The 13,863-nt window shown below is 44.8% G+C and overlaps 1 protein-coding gene across 1 annotated transcript in view; it reads right to left on the minus strand.

Annotated features, from left to right (window-relative positions):
- Positions 1 to 13,863, minus strand: part of Moca-cyp (nuclear cyclophilin protein Moca-cyp) — an 80,306-nt gene that overhangs the window by 11,926 nt on the left and 54,517 nt on the right. The window contains exon 11 of the mRNA XM_045746450.2: positions 3,871 to 3,920. Within this exon, the coding sequence (XP_045602406.1) occupies positions 3,871 to 3,920 (50 nt within the window). The remainder of the gene's footprint in view (positions 1 to 3,870; positions 3,921 to 13,863) is intronic.

The following is a 13,863-nucleotide window of genomic DNA, read 5'->3' on the forward strand; positions in this document are numbered from 1 at the left end:
CAAGGGGAGTACTTACAGAGCACCAAGGGAAGGTAACCCTAGGCGCACGCAGTCCAAGTACTGGTGAAACTACTCCTAGCTCACACACCACCACAGAACAGTACAACACAATAAGGCACAACACTGGAATGTTAGGAGCCGAGTTGCATGACTGCCAGGTCTCGCATCAGTCTCAGAACTGGGGGTGGATAGTCGGAGCTGCGCAGACAGAGGTATGGTGACGGTTGTGACTTCAAGCGCGTTTACTCATTTTTAGTTTGGCGAGTTCTGTCCAACAGTTCGGCTTTCAGTAGCAATTTTTAACCAGATAAGGTTTGTTTTGGGGCGCCTACCTTTCTGCGTGCCTGACCCAGTCGATGGCAGACATAGAATGCGTCCAACCACACAGGGGTTTCTATATTCCATTGCTCCTCGTGCCTCTCTGAGAGGGGGGCCAGGATCTGGCTCATTGTCCCCGGTAGACCTAAGAACTCCATTCGCTTTGACTGATGCCATGGTCTAATACATTCATCAGTCCGGATAGCTCCGTGGAGCCAAATAGGGTTCCCCCAGAAAACAAAAACAAAAGAAAAACCCCGCAAAAGTACAATTCCCCAGAGGAAGCAAGAACCAGCCGCCGCATAGGTAGGCCGGCTGCACAACACCTTGACGCCCCAACCAGCACGAAACCACTCCCTACCCAAGGCCAAACAAGGGCCACAATACCCCAGCAGGCCGGGTAAATGCAGAGCAGCAAAAACCGGTACGGAAATGGTTCCCAAACACACCAGGGAAGAGAACCCTAACACACAAGGGTAGTACTCACAACGTGCCTAGGAAAGGATGCCCCTAAACGCATGCAGCTCTGGTACAGATGAAGACATTTGACCACCACACACAACAACACCGCAGAGGTCGCCACGACAGCAAAACACTGCTTTGAAATTCGAGGCCAGAAAAGACGTCCACTTCAGACCACATTAGCAAACGAACTAGAGTGCTAAGTAGCCGGCGCGGGGAGGGGAGGACTGCATGGACAAGCAACGCGGCAGTGGAGTGTGATGTTTGCTCATTGGCTTGTTTCCTTTAGATTAGAGGGAGTTCTGCCTCTCTTTTTGGTTTTCAGTTGTAATTTTCTAACCATGTGGGGTTTGTTTTGGTATGCGTACCTTTCTGGGTGCCTAACCCCAGTCAATGGAAGATAATGAAAACCCCCAACCACAAGGGGGTCTTCAAGGGCCATTGCTCCCTGCACCTCTCTGAGGGGACCAGGTTCTGGCTCGTGGTCCCCGGTAGGCTGAACTCCATAGACTAATGGCCCGGTCTAATGTATCACATGTTAGCTCCATAGCTTCAGGAAGCCGAAGGAGCTCCCCACAGAAAATGTATTATAATGGTTCAAATGATTGGATGACCTGATACAGAGCACCACTTGGTTCCCGAACTTTAGTTATCCGAAACTTCCAGTTTCCCGATTGGGGTTGAGGAGTCATGCTACCCGAACAAAGTTCGGGTAGGAAGGGGTCCACCAAGCGTCACGCCGGCTTGTGGTGGTGGGTGGGCGATGGTCCAGTTTGCCCACTGTGACTTCACAGATTCACGGCCTATTATTCCTATTATTTTGAATTGCCATAAGGCTGGAATGTTCATTCTGTGCTTTTGTTTTACATATCTGCACAATCAAGAAACATCTGTGCACCATGTTGGCTCCAAATGCACGCATTGCGTCAGTGATGGCTGACTGGTGGGTGGATGGACGATGGAGCTTAGGTGGGAGGCAGTATGAATGAGGGGGGGGGGGGGGAGAATCAGTGAGAGAGGGGGAGAGAGAGATGCTAGGAGGGAGGGGGAGGTAGGGAGAGATGTTAGGAGGTAGGGAGAGATGCTAAGAGGGAGGGGGAGGTAGGGAGAGATGCTAAGAGGGAGGGGAAGGTAGGGAGAGATGCTAAGAGGGAGGGGGAGGTAGGGAGAGATGCTAGGAGGTAGGCAGGAAGGGATGGAAGTAGTGAGAATTAGAGAGGGAAAGGCAGGCTGGCAGGCACAGGCAGGCAGGCACAGGCAGGCAGGCAGGCTAGCTTGCAGGAAGGCTGGCAGGCAGGGAGTGAGTGGTAGTCACGCGGTTGAACCGCGTGACCTTGAGAGATGGGATGTAGGGGGGCGGGTGGTTTGTTGGTGGTGGGGGTGAGACCGGCTCATTCCCGAAGATAAGCCTAACACACACTACCCGTTAGCATGATGGCAGGGAGGGAGGCAGGCTGGCTGGAAATGAAGCAGGCTGGCAGGCTGAGAAGGAGGCAGGCTGGGAAGGAGGCAGGCAGACAGGAAGCGATATATGGGTGTTGAAGTGAACCGTGAACCACGTGACCTTTGAGAGTGTGTGTGTGTGTGTATGGGTTTGGGGTGGGGGGTGGGGGAGGTGTGTCGGTGGTGGGGGAGGGACTGGCTGACTCCGTAAGCCTAACCACACTCCACAGACCTGTGACCCAGATTTGTTTCTTAAATGTACAGTACATCATCGTATATTTTAGGCAGGATGTGCCTGCAGGCTGGCAAGATGTGCCTGCAGGCTGGCAGGATGTGCCTGCAGGCTGGCAGGATGTGCCTGCAGGCTGGCAGGATGTGCCTGCAGGCTGGCAGGATGTGCCTGCAGGCTGGCAGGATGTGCCTGCAGGCTGGCAGGATGTTCCTGCAGGCTGGCAGGATGTGCCTGCAGGCTGGCAGGCAGGCTGGCAGGATGTTTCTGCAGGCTGGCAGGATGTTCCTGCAGGCTGGCAGGATGTTTCTGCAGGCTGGCAGGATGTTCCTGCAGGCTGGCAGGCAGGCTGGCAGGATGTTTCTGCAGGCTGGCAGGCAGGCTGGCAGGATGTGCCTGCAGGCTGGCAGGCAGGCTGGCAGGATGTGCCTGCAGGCTGGCAGGATGTGCCTGCAGGCTGGCAGGATGTGCCTGCAGGGTGGCAAGATGTGCCTGCAGGCTGGCAGGATGTGCCTGCAGGCTGGCAGGCAGGTTGGCAGGATGTGCCTGCAGGCTGGCAGGCAGGTTGGCAGGATGTGCCTGCAGGCTGGCAGGATGTGCCTGCAGGCTGGCAGGATGTTCCTGCAGGCTGGCAGGTAGGTTGGCAGGATGTGCCTGCAGGCTGGCAGGATGTGCCTGCAGGCTGGCAGGAAACATCCAGAGGATGTTTGCCAGACGTCTTAATAATCAGTTAGGAACAATTAAGGACTTTTATAAAGCGGATCAGGACTTCACTTATTGGTGAGTACAAACAAAACACGGTCGCATTTACGCCATGAACCTGTCGATTTTTTCCCCTAGAATTTTTTTCGTAAATTTTTCGGAAAAATTTCTTTTTACATTTCTAGTTTATTTTTTCCCCTCTATTTCTCGTATACGAACTTACATGTTAACCGACGGGTCTCGTCCCCAAGGGGTTCGGAAACCAAGTGGTGCTCTGTATACTTTATTACAATCACATGAACATTATCAGTACATGAATCATATAATTATAATGGAATATTATACCATGACAATTGCCACACTGGTGCAGGAACATTCACAAAAATTGCATTTGCATGGTGTAAACAATCATGAAATATTAGGAGGACTTTTTCATGGGTCTAGATAAACTCTACTACATCCATATATAGAACTATTATATCCATATTAGCATCATAGGTATAAAACCAGATAATAATATCTAAAATCAACATATGATAACCACATTACTGAGGGAATAGATGTGTGATGGTAACCAGACACACCTTATAATTACCTCATATTATTCAAATTCATTTTAAACAAATTCCTTTAATTCCTTCCTTTTCTTTTGCACTCCTGGCCAACCCATGCAGTTGCTTCGTGATCAATGCAGTAAAAAATTTTTAGTTACTAACCTTTTTTGTTTTTCTGGCCACCATCAGAATCTTGCTCATTTCTCTGCAATCTGTTGATATAGAGAATTGAGTTCAAAACAAATTTTTTGAATATATTTGTAATTGCAATAAAATTACACATATTGTAATACTGTATGGAATGTTTTTTCTGCCAAAAGTAAGCAATTATCAAAAGAAGGCACCAAATGGGGAAGGCTATGTAGCACCATCAAATGTGCGGAATAATCAGAGGGCGCTAAATATCACCAAGGATGCAAATATGAGAACAGAAACGCATAAGGCGAACGATATCAAAAGTATTCAATTCACCAAGAATTCTTTCGAGGGACAAGCAACCACGGGGGACAGTCGGAAAGCAAGACACACACTCGCCCTGGAAGTTGGGACATTCAACAAGAATATGCATGACCATAAGAGAGACAATGCAATTTGGAGACAACAAAATATGGAGCAGGGCGGCGTTTCATTAAGTGACCGTGAGTTAAGTGTGCATGGTCAATAAGCAACCTCGCCAAAGCCGTTTCCCATCGCCGGTTACGGTGGTAGGAGGAAGGCCATGAGGACACAACTCTTAAGAGTACACAGTTTGCTACCAGTAACAGAAGACCAACAATCCTTCCAATGGGTAAGGATGGAGGAATGAATAACTGGGTAAAAGTCGGAATAAGGAATACCTTTACGGGAGATGGGACAAGAGCGGACAGCTTCCCTAGCGGCAGCGTCCGCATGCTCATTTAAAGAGACGCCAATATGGCTGGGAACCCAGCAAAACTCAACTGACTTAAATTTACTGGAAATAAGAAACAGCCAATGTTGAATCTCGATGACCACTGGATGGACCAGATTAACCCTTAAACCGCGCAATACATATACAGATGACTTCAGTAACAAAACCGAAACCGTGCAATACATTAATAGCTGTTTTAGTGTCTAGCACCTTTATTTAAACGCCCTGCGTGGGAAAGGGACAGCTATAGTGCAGCAACGACCGATAGTTGACAGACGCCACCTAGAAAAAAGATTGTGGCCAACATTCCTGGGTGTGAGAACTTCAGTATTGAGCGAGCCACCAAGGAAGACGCACACACCATGAGTGCACAGCACTGCTGTTCACCTTGTGACCACAGCATCGCCTAAATATGACAAAATATACATGTTCATGATATTATTTAGCAAAGATAGTATTACAGAAGACCCCTGACTATGATAAAACTGACCAGGATTCTGATAATAGCAGGATTTTGGTGATATTTAGCGCTGTGCTCCATGGAGGGAAGAGTAATGCTGTGGGATGGATGGTGGTGGCGTCGTCTTCTGACTGTGTGGCGCCACCTTTTATTGACTGCACTCACTATACCAGCTTAGTGGTTCCCTATGGTGAACACAAATGTAGATACTTATATATAACTTGTGTATAGAGTGTAATAACAGCAATAGTAGGAGGTTGGGAGCCGCCATTTTGGTAAGGGAGGTGCGTCGTCTGCACAACTTGGCATGTTTACTGGTGGCCACTATGGTCTTTGGGCACCATACCAGCTTATTTGTACAGGTATGGTGAATAAAACAGGTAGATACTTATATATAATGTGCGTATATAGCATAATAACACCACAAACAATATTGTCGGAGGAGAAATATTAGCGAGTCTGGCCTTGAGGGCGGCCGCCACCAGCTGACTGTGTGAGTAGCTACGTCTTATTGCCTTTACTCACCATACAAGCTTAGATGTACAGCTATGGTGAACAAAACATGTAAATACTTATATATAACATCTGTGAATAAATGCAAAAACAGTATTGTGGGAGGAGAATGAGGGCGAGTGAGGTGTTGTTGAGGGAGAGAGTGGCAGCGAGTAGATGGCTGGTGTGTGGCGATCACTCCTCATTGCATTTTGACTCACAATACCAACTTAGTGGTTCATTATGGTGAGCAAAAAATGCAGATACTTATATATAACCTGTGTATATAGTGTAATAACAGCAAAACTATTTGTTATTGTTTTATGAGCATAAGTGAATCAAAATTATGGTGTGCATATTTGTGAGTACAGTGATGGTTCACACATTTTATTATATAAATATATCACAATACATACTAATGAATAATATTACTGCAAAAAAACTAAGAAAAAATCAAGAGACATTGAAATAATTAGGTAATAATATATTTGTGGCAACTGCTGCCTGACAGCTCAGGCAGAGCAGACCTCGTCTGGCGAAGGCTCTGTCAACGCACCTTTTTTGCCAGACTTCCCTACCTTATTGCGGCTAAAATATGCCACCTACGATTTTTTTATTATTTTTTTTTCCGTGATCAGGGAACACATATAAACACTTATAAGCCGAAAGAATTTTTTGGATTTTTTTTTTTTTTTTGCCTATGGGTGTTGAGCCATTTGGACCCCTCGCGGTTTGAGGGGTTAAAGGACCCGAAAGCCACGAGGGCACTACGAAAGTCAACGACAACCACAGAGGAAGATTGACAACGAGAGAGCAAGAGACGAAGAGCATAGAGAATAGTATAGAGTTCTGCTGTGAAGATGCTAATCTCCGGAGGTAGGCGACCATACATATAAGTGTTTTCCTGACCACACATATAAGTGTGGTCAGGAAAAACAACAGAGTAGCCAACACCGTCTGCAGACTTAGTCCCATCGGTGAAGATGGAAATGGAGTGGGAGTGTGAAGAAAAGTCTTCAAGGAAAAGGCGTTTCAGAACCGTAGGAGGGGTAAAAGCTTTAGAGATACGGGTCAGGGATGTACAAAATTTAGGAAGGGAGGACCTTCCATAGAGGAAAAGCATGACAGAGGCGAGAGTAAGGATGTTGTAAGGACCATGCAAGACAGCGAAGACAGAAGCGATCACGGCGGCCCTGAAGAGATAGGAAGCCAGTGTCAACATACAAGCTGAGGGTGGGAGTCAAACGATAGGCACCAGAGCTAAGGCGCAACCCAGTATGGTGCAAAGCATCAAGGTGGCGAAGAGTAGGAGGAGATGCAGACGAGTAAGCAGGGCAACCATAATCGAGTTCCAACAGAACGAGAGAGGAATGTAAAGAGAGGATCGTGCGCCTATCCGCTCCCCAAGAAGTATGGAACAAAATCTTAAGGAGTTTAAAGGCCATAGAGCATTCAACTCAGAGGTAAGAGATATGGGCCGACCAAGACAAACGAGTGTCGAAGATTAACCCCAAAAGCTTAGCGGAATCCCTGTACACAAGGGGAGGACCATAAAGCGACAAAGAAGGACAAAGAACGACACGTCTCTGAGTAAAAGACAGCACAAGTCTTAGACGTAGAGAACTTGAAACCATGATCGGTGGCCCAAGACGACACGGCATCAATAGCAAGTTGAAGCCGCCGTTGAAGGAAAGGCGAATCATCACTCCGACAACAAAGGATAAGAACGTCGATATAGAGAGCAGGGAAGACGCCAGAAGGAAGAGAGGAAAGAAGATCATTGAGGGCAACCAGAAAAAGAGTAGTGCTCAGGACACATACCTTGGGGCACATCCTCGTATTGCCAAAAAGAGGCAGAGAGAGAGAGTGGCACCAAGCCTCACTCGAAAGGAACGATGAGAGAGGAAGCTTTGGAGGAAGAGAGGGAGGTTGCCATGAAGGCCAAGAGAACGAAGTTGGGTCAGAATATGATGTCTCCAGGCAGTGTGCTTAGAGTTTCCGCAGGCAGTGTCGTAAGCCTTTTCCAGGTCAAAAAGGACGGCAACAACTGAGGTCTTCAAAGCAAAAGCAATACGAATATAGACCTCCAAGTTCACCAGGACATCTGTTGTGCTGCGGCATTTGTGAAAACCAAATTGAGAAGGGAGAGGTGGTGATAGTGTTCTAAGAACCACATCAAATAAACCTTAACCATACGTTCAAAGAGTTTGCAGAAACAACTCGTGAGGGCAATAGGGCGGAAGTCCTGAGGGGATGTCCCGAGAGACCCTGGTTTCGGAACAGGGTAGACATCGAACCAGTCCTCAGGGACTAACGACGACTCCCAGACCCGGATACAGACTCAGCAAATACTGAGACGTGCACGGAGGGAGATGGCGAAGCATCTCATAATGAATGTCATCGGAGCCCGCTGCTGTAGAAGTGCAGACGATTGCCAAAACAACCGTGGACATCTTCAAGAGAAAACTGGACTGATTTCTAAGAGAAGTTCCGGATCAGCCGGGCTGTGGTGGGTATGTGGGCCTGCGGGCCGCTCCAAGCAACAGCCTGGTGGACCAAACTCTCACAAGTCGAGCCTGGCCTCGGACCGGGCTTGGGGAGTAGAAGAACTCCCAGAACCCCATCAAGCAGGTATCAGAGGGCCAGGGCAGACTGAAGTTCAGAGAGAGAGAACGGATCGTTATAGGGAAGGCCGAGATGGGTAAGGAAATCTAAAGGATGAGATTCAAGAACAGGCTTATGAAGAAGGAAAGACTGAAGAAGATGAGAACCAGAGCTAACAGATGAAAACTGGGAACCCAGTTCGGCCACAACCTGCACCGGGGTCCACCACAAGAGTACCATGGAGGTGAAGGACCGGCGAGATATTGGGAACGAACTTACCCGCTATCTTGCGGATACGCTTCCAGATCTGCGACAGGGGAGTTTCAGCCGTAATGGTGAAAACATAAGAATTCCAACCCTCACGTTTAGCCGTACAGATGGTCCTATGGGCCACCACACTCGTCTTCCGAAACAAAAGAAAAGAATCAACCGTCTGCCAGTGGCGATGTCTCTTCCAGGCTGAATGCTTACAGCGGAAAGCCTGAGCACAGTCCACATTCCACTAGGGAACACATTTCCGCATGCCCCAAGAGTTAGAGCGAGAAATAGAGTGGAGGGCAGCGCCGAAGACGATGTCATGAAAAAGAAGGAGGGTGCGAGGGAGAGGCAGAACGGAGAGGTCGGAGAGAGTAGCTCAGAGGGTAAAGAGGTTCCAGTCTGCCTAGGCAAATTGTCACCTAGGGAAGGTGAGGGGAAGGTGAGGGGAAGGTGAAAAGAGAAAAAGTAACAAGGATGGGGAAATGGTCACTGCCATGAAGCGACCATTGTTTTCAAGAACCCGCCACGGGAAATCCAAGTAAAGAGACGACGAGCAGAGAGAAAGATCAAGACAGGAAAGGGTGCGAGTTCGCGAGTCCAAATGAGTGGGTTCACCAGAATTCAGAAGAGACAGGGAAGAAGAGAAGAGAAGACGAACGATTCAAAAAGGCGACCCCCGGGTGTTTGTCAGAACATCACCCCAGAGGGTATGTTGACAATTAACCCTTAGACTGCATATATTACCGCGCATATTGGGAGCATGGTAGTGAAAAATATTCAAATTATGTAAAAATAACTTAAAAATGTTAAACAAATCTCTTACTTATTGACTTCAGTGTCATGAAACTTTCATCAAAATATTTTCAGAAATTGATTTTAGACAAATTTAAAAAAAATAAGAACATTTTGTTGATAAGGATAACAGCTCCTAATAACTGGAACTGAAGGATTATGCAGTAATAAAGAGATGCAAGCACCTGTCCAACGCTCAAAGAAGAATAGTAGTAAGAAGTGTCCACAAAGTGGATTTGCAGTTGGTGCCTTTAAATCATTTCTAAGTAATACATAATAAAACAAATAATAATGAATAACTATGTTAATATGCTCTATTTTGTTATATATCATATAAATACATTGTCCAATGTTAATATATGTTACTTTCATCAATGTCCCAAAAACAATTTTTGTTTAAGATTTCAGTTTTTTTTCGACTTTGTTTATTATCTGATTTTGTTGTAACCTTTACATCCTGGAGAATGCATATGTTTCCCTAACTATCTGCAGACAGAATGAAATTGGTCAACAAATAAATCAGTCAACTCGCAAAACTTGGTACTTATAATTTTTTTTGGCTGATTTTTTATCTGATTTCAAACTCTATTTTCTTTGTCTCTTTAGGTTGTTTTGATGATTAGGGACCATATTAGGGCTTTTTCACTTATATAAAGTATACTCTAAATATATACCCTAAATCATTATAATTATTATAATTATCCCTATATTGTGTATTTGGGTTATTTTTTCTTGGCTTCATTTCAACACATATTGACCTACAACTTTCACATATTCGAGTACGAATGCCAAACAATGTTTATTAAAACATACAATTAAATTAATGAATTAAAACTACCTTTATTCATTGTTGATAACTTCAACTGCAATTATCTCTGAAACTAGAGTTTCAACTTTGAGTGGTTTCTAAAATTACAGTTTTTAACCGATTCTCCTATTTTGACATATTGTGTCAAATATTGTGTGCTCAGCTGTCTGTTCTACAATCTCTTCAGAATGGATTTTTCATAAACTTTATACATTTGGAGTTACAATTTTTTTGGTCTAAATTTGCCGCATATTTCAAATGCCCTATTGACGTTTTTTTTTTACAGTAAACTGTACTGAAAACCTATATGCTAATTTAATGAAAATGAAGATTAAATGCTATTCTGAGAGAATAATAACATTAAATGAACAATTGGTGATACTTCATATTTTTTTTTCTGAATTGAAAATCTGAAGTTTTCAATATTCAATTTTAAAATTAATTTTGATTCTCTTGTTTTTTAAGTTACGCTGTCATCATTTAGACAAAGTTGGAGCATTTGCCTAGTTGATTATGCAAAAAAATTGGAAGGTGTTTGTGCAAGTTTTAAAAACTTATGTTAAATTATTTTGTCCAATCATGTACAGTATGTATGTATTGCGCAGTCTAAGGGTTAACCCTTAACATGCTAGGGGTATAATATCCTTTCTTCCCCACAGGCGCATGTAACTTTGAAAAAAAAAAAAAAATTATTTTTTCTTCCTAACCTGTTAATTTGTGTTCACTGATCACGGGAAATATAAAAAAAAAAAATCGTAAGTGGCATATATTACCCGCTATAGGGCGGGGAAGTCTGGCAAAAAAATATGTGCTGACTCAGCGTGCGTCCCAGGCAGTCTGTTGATCGCCAGCTGTCAGGCCGGAGTTGCCACAGAGAGATAATTACCTAATTATTTCAATGTCTCTGATTGATTTTTCATAGTTTTTTTGCTGTAATGTTATTCAATAGTGTGTAGTTTGATATATTTATATAATAAAATAAGTGAATCATTGCTGTGCTCAAAAATATGGTGTGCATATTGTTGATTCAATTATGTTCATCAATCAGTGAACAAATACTTTGTCGGTTATTACACTATAAGCACAGGTTATATATAAGTATCTGCATGTTTTGTTCACTATAACGAACCACTAAGTAGCTATTATGAGTCAAAAAGTAACGAGGAGTGACCGCCGTGTACCAACCAGCCACTCACGCCCTTCCTCAAGTCATCTGACTCACCCACATTTTCCTCCCACAATACTGTTTTTGCTATAATTCACTATATACAGACGTTATATATAAATATCTACATTCGTGTTCACCATAACGAACCACTAAGTTGGCATGCTGAGTGGCAGTGCCAGTGGCAGCCAGCCACTGGTTGCTACTTCCTCCCTCCCTCAAGTCACCTGACTCACCGACATTCTCCTCCAACAATACTGTTTTTGCTTTTATTCACTATATACAGACGCTATATATAAGTATCTACATTCGTGTTCACCATAACGAGCCACTAAGTTGGTATGCTGAGTGGCAGTGGCAGCCCGCCACTGGCTGCCACTCCCTCCCTCCCTCTGTAACACTGTAAAGTGTTTGGTTTAGTTTATTTAAAATATATATAGTATATGAGTCAGAGACAAGAATTTGGGAAGGCGCCAGCTTGGTCGGCCTGAGTTTCACACCTCGAAGAGTTAATGACACCAAGTGACCTGAGGTCAGATCATGCGAATTTCACCTTACTTCTACTAATCTCATAATTGGAGCCTGGTAGCCTTCAAACATGCCGACGTTTAAGGAGTGGCTTGGTAGAGAGCCGGAGGCTATCTACTTGTGGGCGGAGTTAGCTACTAGGTTCCCCCAATATATACTCGGAGAGCTATCGATTCGGCAGCATTAAGCATTAACAAGACAGAAGACCAGGCAGCAGAGCAGGAGGACAACAGCCGAGACAGGCTGTCGGTCGAACGGGGGTGACGCTGCCTGACAGCTGCAGACTCCCCCCCCACTCTCTATCCAGCTATAGGCAGGCACTTGGTGAGTTGAACATTAAGGTGACTTGGTCGTGTTTTACAAGTGTTGTGTGATGATCAGGGGCAGTCAGTTGTAGTGTTCTCAGATTCTTGGAGGATGACTCACTTTGAATATTAATCTTTAACATTTTAATTGGATTGCTTAAGTTATGATATTTATCATGAAAAATATAATTGTTGAATTTATTATTTAAATGGTCTTTCACTGTGTTCCTAGAAATTTTGAGTTGAGGTGAGAAAGCCTCTGTAATTACTGGTTTCATGGTTTAGAATGAGTACAGGATAGAGATGGGACATATCAATAATGACCTTGATAACATCTTTTGAGAATTTTGTGATACAGACAAGTTCCATTCCTTGTCTTGTATGTAATGGCCTAGAATGGATGGTGGCAGCATTTCGTCTTCTACTATCTACTCTTCTACTTCTACTTTCTACTCTTCTACTTCTACCTATCTACACCTCTCCCTCCACCCCTCTCTAAACTCTCACTTTCAACCAATGACCCTCCTCGCTCCTCCGACCTCTCTGCCTCTCACCCCACACCCTCACTAATTACTTCACTATTCATTTCTTTCCTTTCGTTTTCCTTTATACGTTTGGGGCAATGATTATGTATTCTAGAGTTCTCCCTAGAGTTTCGGGTAGCGGATCCAGTTACGGCGCCTTGTAGTCTTAGCACCTAGGTAGTCAAATACCTAGGTTACAAGGTGTTGAACGAGAGAGGCTGCCTTAGGAACTCTGGGAGTGCTCTAGAATAGTTAGCTAACTGGGGACGGGATAACGGACTAGAGAGAGCTGTTTCCCCCGGCCTCGTTAGTTAACTGGGGGGTGGAATAATGGACAAGATAGAGCTATTTCCCCCACCCCCCCGTTACACCTCACCTCACCTGACTTGCCACCATTCTCCACCCACCATACTGTTTTTGCTTTTATATACAGACATTATATATAAGTATTTACATGTTTTGTTCACCATAACTGTACATCTAAGCTTGTATGGTGAGTAAAGGCACAAAGACGTAGGACCTCACACAGTCAGCTGATGGCTGCCGCCTTCAAGGCCAGACGCACTAATATTTCTCCTCCAACAATACTGTGTGGTGTTATTACGCTATATACACACATTATATATAAATATCTACCTGTTTTATTCACCATACTTGTACAGGTAAACTGGTATGGTGCCCAAAGACCATCGTGGTAACCAGTAAACAACACCGTCGTCTGCACGGTGGCGTCGTGCAGACGATGCCACCGCCCTCACCAAAATGGCGGCTCCCAACCTTCTCTTGCTGTTTATACCCTCTATACACACGTTATATATAAGTATCTACATTTGTGTTCACCATAGCAAACCACTAAGCTGGTATGGTGAGTGCAGTCAATAAAAGGTGGCCACACACTGTCAGAAGACATCACCACCACCCTCCCTCCATGGCGCACAGCGCTAAATATCACCACAATCCTATTATCAGAACCCTGGTCAGTTTTATCAGTCAGGGGTCTTCTGTAATAATATCATTGCTACATAATAGCATGAACAAGTATATTTTGGCATTTTTAGGCGATGCTGTGGTCACAAGCTGAACAACAGTGCTGTTAGCTCATGCTGCGTGCGTCAGGCTTGGTTGCTCACTCAATACTGAGGCCAATAACACCCGGGAGTTTGGCCCACGATTTTTTTAAAAAATGGCGTCTGTTTACAAGAGCCCTGATGAAGGTGTGGTGAAACCCATGTATCCGCGGGCCGTTTAAATCTTGCGTAGTACTCCAACGCGTCATATGACGTGATGCGCACTTTAAGGGTTAAAATCACCCAGCAGGAGCACAGGCTCC

This window comes from Procambarus clarkii, chromosome 21 (genome assembly GCF_040958095.1).
Source record: "Procambarus clarkii isolate CNS0578487 chromosome 21, FALCON_Pclarkii_2.0, whole genome shotgun sequence".
Classification (NCBI taxonomy): domain Eukaryota; kingdom Metazoa; phylum Arthropoda; class Malacostraca; order Decapoda; family Cambaridae; genus Procambarus; species Procambarus clarkii.